Raw genomic sequence first — 14,332 nt, 5'->3', positions numbered from 1 at the left:
ATACCCTAAGATCCTACCGAACCATTACGTGGAGCTCATATGATCACATAATGCAAATTTGAGGTTTTCAATAATTTTTCTTCTTAACATAGCCTTATTTAAAATAAAATTATAAAAAGGTTACTTTCCTAACATCAATTATCATGCATCAATAATTTATCAAAAAATTATCATGCATTGATAACAAACAAACAAAGACATTTTTTGCATGCATTACACTCAACTTGTTATTTTTCTTTCTTTTTGATTAGATTCAAAATCATCAAATAAATAATTAATATCGAGGAGCATACTTTAATTAGTTGTACGAGAAGTCACTATCAGTTAAACAGCTAATTAAGTCTTTCAACCAATTGGCTTAATTAAGAATAGATCACAAATCACGCCACAATATAGCAAATTATTCTTTTTTTACTTTTTAAACAAAATAAAAAAGTTTTTACCAAAAAAAAGTTTTATTTCCTTTATAATATGTACACGTTGTGAATATTCAAAGTCTCTTAAACATGTGATCAATGAAAAATTCTCACACACAATACAATTCATCATTTTAATATAAAGTCGATATATTTTAAAGAAATTAGTCTCTAGAGTCGCATACAAATTATTATTTTTAAAAATCGGAAAACATCAAAAAGACACTGTCCATAGAAAGTTGGAGAACCCTGCTGAATTACCTACAAACATTAAAGGAGGAGTGTGTAAAAGTAGGAGGAATATAAAATCAAGAAGAAAAACAAAGTTCTAAACTAAAAAAGCTCTCTTTCTCATAACAAGCAACCATCAAATTAAGTCTTATAGCTGAAATTTCATTCTCATAAAAAAGTTAGCTTTATTTCTGGTCCATAATTCAACCTTCTCTCCTCACTCACCTTTTCTTCTCTCTTCCATGGCTAATGAGAATCATGATCCTTTCCATCAAGATGAACTCAATCACTCTAACTTTTCATTTTCACAAAACTTTCAAGGATTTGATCCTTCTTCTCATAGTACAAGTTTTAGTGACTACTTACATGGTTCCATGGACTACAACACCCTATCAAAAGCCTTTGACTTGTCTTGTTCTTCATCTGAAGTGATTTCTTCCATTGATGACAACAACACAAAGAAATCTAGTGCAGGAGACTTATCATCACTAGTAGGGATTAGTGAGACACCAAAATCTTCAGAATCATCCTCATCTAATGAAGCTATCATAGAAGAAAACTCAACCAACAAAAAAGATAAGCAGCCAAAATTAGGGTGTGAAGATGGAGATGATGAAAAGTCTAAGAAAGAGTAGGTTTTTCATGTCACCTCTTCTTCTTTCCTTGTCCCTTTTTCTTCATGATTTTTTGATAGATCAATGGAGGGTAAGAAGGTTTTTCTTCAAATATATATATATATAGTTTCTTTTTTTTTTCTATTCCTTTAATTCATGAGTAGCTAGGAATCATGATTTTTTGTTGTTTACTTTGTGGTAGAATTTTGATTTTTCATTGAATTACTATAATGGAATTATATTTTATTTTCAACACCTAATTATGACATTTTCAGTGTCTCTTATGAATTGAATCTAGTCAATCTTGTCTATATTAAGTACAGTGGTGTGAATGTAGGTTTTGTTACTTTTGTGTATATATGACTAAAATGGTGGAAAAGGAACTTAACCCTAATGTACATACATTTCTTATGATGAGTTTGGCAAGTTTTATTATATGCAAGATTTATGTATCTATTGTTGTGAATTTGTCTAATGGTTTGGTGTATTTTAGGAACAAGGCTAAAAAGAAAGAGAAAAAGGTAAAAGAGCCACGGTTTGCATTCTTGACTAAAAGTGAGATTGATCACCTTGAAGATGGATATAGATGGAGAAAATATGGACAGAAAGCAGTCAAGAATAGTCCGTACCCAAGGTTAAATTATTTCCAATTTTCAAATTTAGTAATTTTTTGTCAAAATTAAGGGTTGTGGAACTTGACCTTTAAAATAAAATGATGAAGGGTTGTGGAACTTAAGTGTCAAAATCATTAATATTAACATACACATTCTTTAAATTATTTTTCTATATACTTATTTTTTCTCATAGTTGATGTAACTACTCATATGATCGTCCTCGCATAATTAAGATTTTGAAACAGTTCTACAACCCTTTGTAGATACAAATTACTATTTCTAAAACTTGTTTTTGTTTTCAAATATTTAATAATGAAATTTATATGATCATATTACACAAATGTACATATATTCAACAACGTAATGAAGTCAAATGATTAATGAATCACAAGTAAATGACTACTCTTTAGGGTTGAGTTCGAGAACTAAAAAATCTTTGGTCATGCTTTACTTATTACCTTTCATCTAGGTCAGGGACATATCTGAGACAGGGTGAGGAGGGTGGCCATCCTAGGCCTAAAATTATAAGTACGAAATTTAGGTTCTAACAAAAAAAAAATAAATTGGGGTTCATTAGGCCCTAAAAAATTACTTAAATTCTAATTGGAGGTGTGGTTGTTAGTAACAAACTTAGTTCTTTGTTGACCAATTTATAATTTATTGTGATGTTATAAGAGTTCAAAATCCTAGCCTTTCATCATCCCAAACTCTTCCGTCAAAATCACTTTGAAAATTTAATTCAAATTGTAGATCAGCCCTAGGCCACTAAATTCTCAGAAACGTCCCTGATCTAGGTTTCTCACTTCTCTTGAAAATCTGAGGATTACGAGCAGAAAAATTAACAATATAACTACTAATACATAAATTAGTTTCACAAGAAATATACCTCTAATCCTATTCCATATTTCATGTCATAGCATAAGTCTAAGAGTACTAATGTTATTTATGTATATGTATACAATGCAGGAGCTATTATAGATGCACAAGTCAGAAGTGCATTGTGAAGAAAAGGGTGGAGAGATCATACCAAGATCCATCAATTGTGATGACAACATATGAAGGACAACACAACCATCACTGTCCAGCAACACTTAGGGGTAATGCTTCCTCCATGTTGTTGTCATCATCACCATCCCTATTTGCTTCCACTTCAATGGGATTGGAGCAAAGATTACACCAAGATTTCTTTTCTCAGTTTCTTCCAACTTATAGCCAAAGTGATCCACAAATTTTCCACCAAAATCTTCCACAACCTCATCAGCAACAGCAACAACAACATCAGCAGCAGCAGTTCCAACTTCGTCGTGACTATGGTTTGTTGCAAGATTTACTACCATCATCATTTCCTGGAAAACAAGAGCCTTGAACTTATATACTAAAGTAATAAAGTTTCCCATTTGAATCTGTAGTATATCCATAAATTAAGTCTCTATATAGTAAGTAGTAGCTTCCCTTAACTTGTTCTGTATACCTAGATTTGTATGCATATTAGAGCTTTGTTTAAGAACTAATTATTACTGCGGATGATGATGATGCACTTGGATCTTAATTTTTAACCATATATATAGCTTGGTGAATTTGGTGAAAATTTTCAATGTTTTTCCATTTGATCAGTCTATATTTAGTTTCAAATTTGTAAATGTGAGGGGAGAATGATGGTTTGAAAGGAGAATTAGCATACTATGTTGATATTTTGCAGGGAAATATATTGATAGGACTTGCTGGTTTCATTTCATGAATCATTATTTATTTATTTTACTAGTTTAGAAGGTGGCATATTTGAGGTGCAACTTGCAAGAGTATAAAACTAAAAAGGGACAAAATCGACTAATATCGTAGGGACTTCAATTCATATCCATTTGTACGTAGCCTCTATTATGAGTGGTTACTATTCAAAACCTTTCTAGGGTAATTTTGGTGCACACTCCATATACGGTGGTGGGAGAGTGACCAACCACCGTGAACCGTCGAAGCTCTGTCATCGACCACCGTAGGACAGTCAGAGCTCTACCACCGACCACAAGGGATCTGACAAAGCTCTGCATCACTGGCCAACCTCCATCAATCAACACCAATGGTGGTAGGGTGTCAAGTGGCTATCCCTATAGGTGTCCATCTATCATTATTTTTTCAACTTGAGTGAGTGAGAGTTATGATATAATAACGATGGATTGATCCAACTGTATGGTATTAAGGTCACTTAAGCAAGTGATCATGGAGGTTTGATCATTTGGCTCTTGTGTATGGAGAAAATTCAGTTGGAATGGAAGAACCCACTTTATGTGTCCAATAGATTCTCTGATAGAAAATTCTAAATGCGACATAGTGTGTTTCGATGTGGTAGCCGGAAATTCTATATGAAATAAAATTTTAGGCAATTCCCTTTATTTCTGTTTTGATTTTATAGAATGGTAAAATTCTGTACCCGTACACTTTGTTTGACTATTTTTATAATTTTTAAATTTTGGGGAAAAATATAAATGTGTAATATAAAGTGATCCAAAATGATAATAGGGACCAATTTTGAAATATGAAAATAGGGACCAGTTTACGAAATTAAAAAAATCAAGACCAGTTTGCAAACTTTTAAAAACTAATTAGGGACTAGACTAATGTATAATTTTCTAAAACATATCGGAACTAATTTGTATGATTTGGAAAGAAAAAAAAATAATATAAGGATTATTTTGAAATTAAAAAAAAATAATATAAGGATTATTTTGAAATTTACGTTGTATAGAGTTTTAAATTCTTAGTTTTTAAGTGGTATTTAAAAAAAAAAAAATTGTTTTGACAAAATACTACATAAAATTCATTTATTTCGAAAATTCTTTAAATTAGTTTTCCAAAAAGGTAAGATCCTTAATCTAATGTGATAATATCTTATTGTTTAAACCGTTGTGACCCATTAATTTTATGGAACATTTAATCGGTTAATACCTCGGTATTTTTCTAATTAAGTGATTTATCTTAGATATGGTGAGCTTGTACCAACTTATCCATATCAAGGTAAAGTTTTTAAGAACCTATATTGCTATATGCAGATGAAAGGTTGATTTAGGGATGTCAATGGGTACCCATGGGTACGGATAACATGATACCCGTCCCCGCCCCGTTGGATAAATATGATACCCGTGCCCGCCCTGTACCCTCATGGGTATCCACTATACGGGTACCCGCGGGTATTGAGGTACCATGGGTATTCATGGGTACCCATGAAATTTTGAATTTTTTTTTTACAAATAATAACTTTTTTAATTACCAAAAAACTTCAACTTTTAAACATTTATACACCATCCATTTAAAATTTCATAAATCATGCATAATCCATAAAAAATTCATGATTCTTACATAATCCATAGGATATGTTTTATGATGTGAATGAAGTGGAAACAGTGAACTTAATAAGATGAATTAAAAAAATTCTAAATAAAAATAGGTTATCAATGAAGAATCTTACGTGGGCGGTAAAATGTGCTTCAATAAGGTAACAACTTTAAGTAATAAGATAAGATGTATAAGGATATTTTAGTAATTTATTTAATTTATTATCGGGTATGAGTACTCGTGGGTATGGGTACAATCAAATCCGTGTCCGTATCCATATAATAATGGGTAGTCAAATACCCGTTTATTATACCCGTGGATACCCGTTTAGCTGCCCGCGTCGTGCCCGTGATAGATTTTACCCACGGGTACCCATGGGCATGGGTATTTTTGCCACCCCTAGGTTGATTGAATATTTTGTTTAGAATAGAACAAGTATACTTTTGGGCGCTTTAGTTTGTAGTATGTGTTTGCGTGTACAATTTGTGCAATACATACTTTTAGTTTGATTTGTGGATGGACATATACACCTAACTTTTCATGCTTGATGTAATCATAGTTTACATTAATATTGTTTTTTTTTTTTTTTGGGTCAAAGAGAGAGAAGATGACTATTACAAGTTCGAATTCACACTTCAATTTTACGAAGATAATTCAATATTGTGTTTGGACAAAGTAATTGTATGACTAATGTAATTTAGAGGGTAATTTGAATGCTTATAAAAAAATGAGAGGATAATTCAAATTCTCCAATATAAATATCTTCTTTGTGTAGTGGAATGATGGTTTGAAAAGACTAAAGTGATCTTTTGAATTGAAAGATAATGATAGGACTTGATGGCTATGGTTTCATTTCATGCATCAATCAGTATTTTGGTTAAAATAAGGTGGCATATGATCTGATCTACAGCTTGCAAGAATATGAAACTGAAAAGGGACAGCATCAACTAAAATAGCAGGGGACTTCAATTCATATACGTGTGTGACCATATAGTTATGGTTGGATTTTTGGATGCATATTATCCATACCTAACTTTCAGGCTTGATGTGATCTTAATTTAGACTAATATTGTTATTTCAACAAGAAATACTGTTTTGCACCAAAATCTTCAGTTATATTTTTTTCAAACAATAAACATTAACCGAAAAATGTAATGTAGTGTGTTTCATTTGTGAGTGACCATTCACTAATTGAAAAAGTTCTAACTACTAAGAATGCAAATGCAATGCAAGTGTCACACACATGTAGTAAACTCAAGATTGTAGGTGTGATTTCGCGGGGTGGTTTGATATCATATCATATCTTTCCTTGGGTTGGATCGGGAATCATTTTGTCCGGTAACATAATCTCTCTTCTAGATTGCTTTTCATCTTCCTCTTGGATTAAAAAGTATCGAAAAGGTCTTATGCTCATTTGGCACACTACTTTATGGAAGATTTGTGCAGCGAGGAATGGTGTAACTTTCTCTTCCAAGAATCACATGGTAGAGGATTTAGTAGAAAATATTAAAGTCGCATCTTGGACGTGGATCCTTGCTGGGAATAAAGGGGGACCGTGTTTGTATTATGAATGATATTTGAATCCTTTGCTTTGCTTTGACTATTAGGTGGCTTTGATTCCCCCCCTTTGGTGGGATGAGTACCGCATGTACTTATCTCAATTGAGGTATAGAGCATTTCTCATGAATAATCTCATGTTAATTCAGGTATGTGTGACACTTGCCTTGCATTTCCAAGTAAAAACTAATGCATAAGAAAGACCAATTATCTTTTGATTAAGTTCCGTTTGAAATAAACACAATATAAAAATGAAAAAAATAAATTGAACAATAAATATTGTTAATAGCAGAAAGGGTAGAGGAAAAAAAATGAACAATCATGCAAGCAGAAGATAGACTCAGCAGAAATCTGTACAACACTATCACTGTCTGGCCACTTTGAATAAAAAAAAAATGATTCATTATCCAGATGGGTTTTCTGGTCTGATTCTCTTGTCAGGTGCAGCAAAATTTCTCAAGGATACATAGACTTGGAGATATGATGTATAAATTAGTTACTGGAATGGGTATAAGTACAACAGGAATTGTACATGCAGGCTATGTATGTGGCTGTCAATCCTATCCTTGAGTTGTTTCCGGCGCATAGCTTTTAGAATGCCCCGCCTTTTCAGCATCAGATGGACCAGAAATATCCTTGACTGTTTCAATTTCCAAGCTGGTAGTTGAGCTCTTTCTATTCCTTCGATCCTGAAAGCGAGTATATCAGTCAGTTATCTTGCTTATGTTTTCGTAATTTGACAACAATGAGGACTCATTTTCTATGTCATTAGATATACTTCAATACTTAGTATCTAAGCACGCACACAAGATACATACAAAAGGGGACCAACTTACCATTTTTTGCTGTTGGTAAATTTACCAAATGAAGACAAGGTAAACAGGTTGGAAAATATGATAAAGTAGACATTTGAGTCGTGAAGTGAACTAAACTTATTAATTACGAGATAATAACAAGTCATGAGGTATCGAAGCAAACCTCTCGAAATGGGTATTCATCAGCTTCAAGCATCCTTACAACTTGACTCATTTTGGGCCTCTTTTCTGCATCAGGATCAATACACCTGAGTGCAACCAGAAGAGAACGCTTTAAAGCACGTGCAGATGGTTTAACTTCAAGCCTCGAGTCCACAACTTCCTCAGCCCTCCTTGCCCCCACCATCATCTTGAGCCATTCAACAAGATTAACCTGTCATTATGATCAACAAAATATCATCAGAGTTCAGACATGTGAAGAAAAAACAAGCTGGCAGAGTTCTAAGGATTACACACCTCATTAGAAGGACGCGCATAGTCTACAGGATCCCTTCCGGTAACCGCTTCCAGCAGGAGGACACCAAAGCTGTAAATGTCACTCTTCTCATTTAACAAACCACTGTTGGCATATTCTGGTGCTACATAACTGAAATTCAAATCAGACATAAGTTCCTGATTGTATAAAATCCTAAATAAAATAAGGAAAGAGATAACGAAGTTTTCTTTATACCCAAAGGTTCCCATTACTCTAGTAGTTATGTAACTTTCTCCCGATTCCAAAAGTTTGGCCAAGCCGAAATCAGAAACCTTTGCATTGAACTCGGTATCGATCAATATGTTGCTAGACTTTATATCTCGGTGAATAACTTTTGGTTCTATCGCTTCATGTAAGTAAGCCAGCCTTCAACCAACAATGGTATAATATAAAGTCAATAACATATATTATCAAGAAACATAAATAAACTGATAATAACATTTGTCACATATTTTGATATGCACAAAATACTGAAAGTAATTACATCAATAATGGAACATGAAAACGTTTTGCAATAATAAAAATTAGAACTTACGCTTTGGCTGTGCCAAGTATAACTTTCATGCGGGCCTCCCAGGTAAGTGTCCCAAGTTGGTACTTGTCCCCATGCAACCATTGTTCTAAGTTACCATTGTTCACATATTCATACACCAGCAGCCTGAATAATAATTGGAAAGTACATTCATTAGGTAGAAACAAAACATAGAGAAAAGGTTCAGTTTAAATTTGGGAAAGTATAATTAATATGACACTCAGAAACCCCAAAAGCTTGTGAAAGCACAACCATAACATAAAATGGCCAAAGGAATACCTGTGAACTCCTTCTACGCAGTATCCAAGTAGGCGCACAAGATGTTTATGTCTTACATGGCCTATAGCCTCCACTTCAACCCTGAACTCTCTCTCTGCTTGTCCCCTATAGATTCAGTGTGGAATATAACAATAAAAACACAAGATTCAAAAGAAGCCAATGTTTATGATTAATGTCACTATGTAGCACTGACACTTCTGATTTACTATGTGTCTGACACCAACACATGTGGTTACATTCAATTATTTCATATTCTCAAATTATTACCAGTGTCTGACACCGACACACGTGTTAGTGTCACCGTATATGCTTCATAGGTGTCAAAACATGATAAGGGAAAACATTAAAAGGGTACTTTGATGATAATATGAAATATCCTTACAAGTTGTTAAGAAGTTTCTTCACCGCAACCTCAGTTCCATTGATCAGTCTGCCCTTGTAAACAACTCCATATCCACCCTCGCCGAGAATGTTCTCAGTTGAGAAACGATTAGTTGCTTGTTCCAGATCTCTAAGCGTAAACCAGTGGCCCCACCCAAGATGAGAAAATTCTGGCAATCCAATCAAAGGAGAGGCAGTGGTTGGCCCTCCTCCATATGACAATGTGGACTGCTTCTTAAAATTTCCAGAGCTTCCGTCTTCCCATGACAGCGAACTCAATCCTCTCTCGTGATGATAAACTGAGCTGCACTGACTAATACTATCAGGATCGCTGAATTTGCCTGTCCTCATGTGAATCGATATCTTATCTGAATTATTATCATTAGGAGCAAACACATTTCCAGGTTGAACATGAGGATTCTGGACCGCAACCTTATCAACATTGATATCTTTCGACACGTCCGGTATTTGGGACTTATCCAGAGATCTCCTACTCCTAGACCTCCTCCGAAACATCACCCATATAGACAATATACAAAGAATCAGCACTATAAATGCACCAACCCCTATCCCAATCAAAACCCATCTTTTCAAACCCAAAAATGACGTCTTCTTTGACAATTCCACATCCAAAGAATTCTTAGATGACATAATCGTTGCTAGAAATCAAACAACTGTGCCCTCCAAAGTTCTTCAGCTGATAGAATCAAGGCATTCCTATCTGAGTACAAGAATCTAGTTAAGCACACCCCTTTTTCAAGGCTTTGATGCACACACATGATTGAACATTCTAATTTACATCCAACAATTTAGCACTTGCAACAAACCCATTAACATAAGCCAAAACCAGCAAGAGAACCAATCACTAATTGCTGCATTACTATAATTCAAGACAATTCCAAACTACAAAATTTTCTAAAAGCTAAATTTGAAGATTTAGATTTTAAGCTTGAAATTTTTGTCTCTGGATAGGCAAATATTAGTCGTTACCGGTTAGTTTGTTGGAGGGAGAGGGAAATGTTAGCAGTAAGGATCAAACCCTGGACCTCATACATAAGCTTGATTGGCAATGACATACAATAAACAATCGAATTATCAGAAGCAGCATTCATCTGATCTTAAATTAAAAAAAAAATGTAATACTTGAAATATTTAACAATAAAAAAGGCACATATAGGAAATTCACAATTCATTGCAAAAGTAAAGGTAAATATTAATCATCACAATTCACAACAATTCTGACCAAAAAGAAAAAGGAACTGGAAAAGCATCACTTATGATCCAAGCAAAGAAAAAATTAAAGTGAAATAATTATTATCCATTATCCAAAAAGACAAAGCATATACCTTTGTGTTGATTCAAGGTAGCTATCCTCCTTGATCTTCTACCTTGAACAAACAAAGAAGCAACAAGTTTCACACTATCTTTTGACCTAACAAGCTCAATGTGCATAGCAGGCACATGAAGACACAAACCCTACAAAATCCAGAATTTCAGTGACACCCCACTTATCAAAAAAATGAACCATAAAAATAAAATAAAAAACAAAAAACTCACAGGGTTAGATATTAAAAAACAAAACTTTAAAGGAAATGCCAGATAAAAATCTGATTTTTATGGAAAAAATTAAGAGGGGTTGAGAGAAAAAGTAGGTTTTGGAAAAGAGAAAAGGACAAAATTGTAAAATGGTTGATGGGTATTGTAGTTGAAGTCTTGAAGAGGAACAAGACATGAGGAGAATAAGGTGTAGAGAGAGAGAGAGAGAGAGAGAGAGAGAGAGAGAGAGTAACGGGAATGCAACTATGAAATAAAGAATGAACAGTGATGATGTTTATGTGACAAAGTTGAAAATAAGAAAAAGAAAAAAAATGCAATGTAAAAGAAGAAGAGTAGAGAGAGAGTGAGAGAGGGAGGGAGGGAGGGAGGGAGGATGAACCTTAATCCAAGAGAGAGAGAGAGAGACAGGAGAAGAGAAGAGAAGGTGTCTGTAAGCCCCAAATCTAGCTGCCGCTTATGTCATGTCTGCTGACCAAACTGTCCTATTTGTGTGAAAAGGAAAATTCACATGTAAATCTCTAAACTTTACTACATTCTTGTCCCTCTTTGGTACTTTTTTCTTTACTTTTCACATTCTCTTCCACTTTTTTTTTTCAACTTGGGCTTTAGTTTTTGGACATAACACCAAAATTTAAGGGTTGAAGAAAATTTAGGAGGTTGCTATCCACACCACACTCAATATTTCAACAAAAAATGGTTTCACATCATTAAAAAAAAAAAAGTAAAAGTCATTTCGGTTTGTTAATATGTGAATAGTCGTGTCGTAGTCTTCAAATGTATCAAAATTGCAAAAGGTTCGCGAGCATATAATTTGTTACTAATTTTAGGGATTAACTTTACTACGTGTTGATTTATTATTGGGTTAATTATGTTTCTAGTCCCTATAAAATAGCGACCTTGTAAGTTTAGTCCTTACTTAATTTTAATAGCATTTTTAGTCCCTATAAAAAAAATTTACTTATAATTTTAGTCCCTGCTAAAACAAAGTTTGATTAATTATCCTTAAACTCTTAAATTTTTGAACGATTTTTTTGAGGCAAGATTAGAACACTATGAAAGGTTCGTTTACTAAAATTTAGAATTTTCAGACATGAAATGAATTAAATATGAATTTTTTAAAACGACAAAAGTTAAAGATAAAAAGTAATAAAATCTGGATGTAGAAATCAAATTTTGCGATAATTTTTTGCGGAGGAACTTTTAGTAATGTTCTAAACATGTCTGCAAAAAATTGTTCAAAAATTTAAGAGTTTAAGCATAAATTAAACAAATTTGAATTGGGTAGGGACTAATACTCAGGGGAAAAAACAAAATTAGGGACTAAAAATGCTATTAAAATTAAGTAAGGACTAAACTTACAAGGTCGCTATTTTATAGGGACTAGAAACATAATTAACCCTTTATTATTTGTATGAACTATTTAGCACTCGTTATGTTTGGCGATACAATTTCATTTCTTTTAGCGGCTAAATTTACCAAGTTGGGCTTTTAGCCCTCTTTTTCTACCAAATTTTTTTTTTGCTAAGTTTTGATTTAGTAGGGTAATTATGTTTAAAAAGATTGACCTTAACATTGCTTATCAAACATAAGTATAATTTAAGGTTTTTTTAGTGTGTCGAAATTTGGTAGCTATAAGTTGTATTGGTTTCTGAAGAAAAAAAATGTATTAGTTTTTAATTTTTTGGTTGACTCGCCTTATTATAATCTATCTTTCTACCAGTTCTCGTGAACTTAGCTCAGTTGGTTTGAACAATGTATAAAATATGCAAGGTCCGGGGTTCGAACCCCGACCACCACAAAAAACAATCTCTCTTTCTACCAAATAAAAAATGAGTAATTAATTTTAGGGAAAAATGAACAATTAAGGACTCTATTTGACGCTGACTCGATATTGGAAGAGATACTTCGCATTATTCACCCAGAGGGATTCCTTTAAAGATCGATTGCTACTAAATACAAGTGAATATTCCGTATATATATAATACTATTACAAAATTGTTGTGGTTATATATAAGATATTAATACATACTTTTTAAATATTTTATACATAAACTATTTATATATTTCCTTTGTAATCTCCCCTAATTTATATATATGTTTCCTATTCTAAAATATATGTTTTGATATTTTCTTCTTAATGGATAATGCATTGATTTAGAGTAAATTACCTTTTAAACCAACACGATTTGGTGTTTCCTAAGGCATCCACTTATGACATGTTTGGTAATGCGCACAAACAGTCAATCTCGCGTTACGATATCATTCTCATCGCAATTTTATTAAACTATCTATTTGAGTTTCACACTAAACGCAAGGTTGCGTTTACACCACTGCCGCACTAAACACTAACTTAAAAGGTAACCCAACATTGTATATGAAAAGTCCGATATTTCGATGTTGATTCAGAGCTAAATACCCTTATTAGGACATGCTTACATTGCTTTGTGAGTGTAAAAGTAAAATTCACCTATTTTCTTTGACACGAGTAAAATACACTTTGATGAGAAATATAAATAATAAATAATAACATACATTACAACTTAAGAAAAAGAAATTCAATGTTAATTTCTATAAAATAAAGTTCAACGCCATTTCATAAAAGTATACGTATTTAATATGAGTCAAGATCCTCTCCATTTATTTCCCTCTCTATTTTCCTCCATTTAAAGAGATAAAGACACATTAAAAGTAAAAAATAATTACTGATGGTAGGACTCACTTAATGATAGGACCCACCACCTATTTTTTGTATCTATCTCTCCAAATTGCATCTTCCATTTATTTTTATAAATGGAGAGGATCTTAACCCATTTAATATGAATCTTGTTAACCGGTGTCCCGACACTGGTTAAGAAACTAAAACTAGAAAGAAAATACATGATTTGCATTGAAAAGAGAAATTTTTCAACTTTTTAAAAATAGAATACACAATTTGCAACAAAAATATTTTCTTTTCTTTTATGATTCCTTACCAAGTGCCCTGGGGGCACCGGTTAACATTTAATCAAAAATATCATGTATTACTTCCTATCTAAAAGTGTGTATTATTTAATCAAAATACTAACTAAAATCATCACTTGATTAAAACCCACATTATAAATTATCTATTATAAATTATCAAGTATATAATGTTTCTTGTGTTTTGACAACTAGAATATTAATTTTTTTTTTTTTTTACTTTTTTGCTCAAGTGGTTTTGGATCTCATCCTAAAAGCTAGCCACCCTCACACACTTTGTCATGTTTAACTCAACTCTAATACCATGTTAAATAAACTTGATCTCATGTGAAAAGCTAATTCAAAAGATGAAGGCGTCTAACCACATATAAACCCAACAGCCCGCTAACCTTAACAATATGAGACTCTGATACAACTTCAAAAAACTATCTCACCAATAATGTCAAATTTCAATTATTGTAGTACAGTATCTTTTAATTAAAAATAAAATGCCACTTTGTTCTTAAATCTCAAATAAATGATGATGAGAAACCAGTAATTTTATAAATTAATGCAGGGAATTCACAAAACATGATA

The 14,332-nt window shown here is 32.8% G+C and overlaps 2 protein-coding genes across 8 annotated transcripts; one reads left to right on the top strand and one right to left on the bottom strand.

Moving 5' to 3' along the window:
• Positions 1-3,463, top strand: LOC146924863 (WRKY transcription factor 71-like). Its single transcript, XM_085709805.1, has 3 exons — positions 1-1,278; positions 1,755-1,895; positions 2,842-3,463. Exons 1-3 carry the CDS (start codon positions 890-892, stop codon positions 3,239-3,241), a joined length of 930 nt encoding a protein of 309 aa, XP_085565931.1. The 5' UTR covers positions 1-889; the 3' UTR covers positions 3,242-3,463.
• A 3,594-nt stretch (positions 3,464-7,057) lies between these two features.
• LOC146924862 (putative receptor-like protein kinase At2g42960) lies at positions 7,058-11,256 on the bottom strand. 7 transcript variants are annotated; one of them, XM_085709809.1, is made up of 9 exons: positions 10,799-11,256; positions 10,588-10,717; positions 9,243-9,962; positions 8,861-8,965; positions 8,585-8,707; positions 8,245-8,415; positions 8,031-8,160; positions 7,738-7,947; positions 7,058-7,448 (listed from the first exon to the last, which is right to left on the bottom strand). In XM_085709809.1, the coding sequence occupies exons 3-9, from the start codon at positions 9,890-9,892 to the stop codon at positions 7,320-7,322; spliced, it is 1,518 nt and encodes a 505-aa protein (XP_085565935.1). In that variant the 5' UTR covers positions 9,893-9,962; positions 10,588-10,717; positions 10,799-11,256; the 3' UTR covers positions 7,058-7,319. The 7 variants fall into 7 exon arrangements, with proteins under 7 accessions (XP_085565935.1, XP_085565937.1, XP_085565938.1 ...); XM_085709811.1 differs by having other exon boundaries at positions 9,243-9,958; XM_085709812.1 differs by having other exon boundaries at positions 9,243-10,299; positions 11,178-11,256.
• Between the last annotated feature and the right edge of the window lie 3,076 nt (positions 11,257-14,332).

Source organism: Medicago sativa, chromosome 5 (assembly GCF_051527215.1).
Source record: "Medicago sativa cultivar Bolivia chromosome 5, Bolivia_mono, whole genome shotgun sequence".
Classification (NCBI taxonomy): Eukaryota; Viridiplantae; Streptophyta; class Magnoliopsida; order Fabales; family Fabaceae; genus Medicago; species Medicago sativa.
The sequence above is the reverse complement of the archived record's forward strand: the minus strand, read 5'-3'. Positions and strand labels throughout refer to the sequence as shown.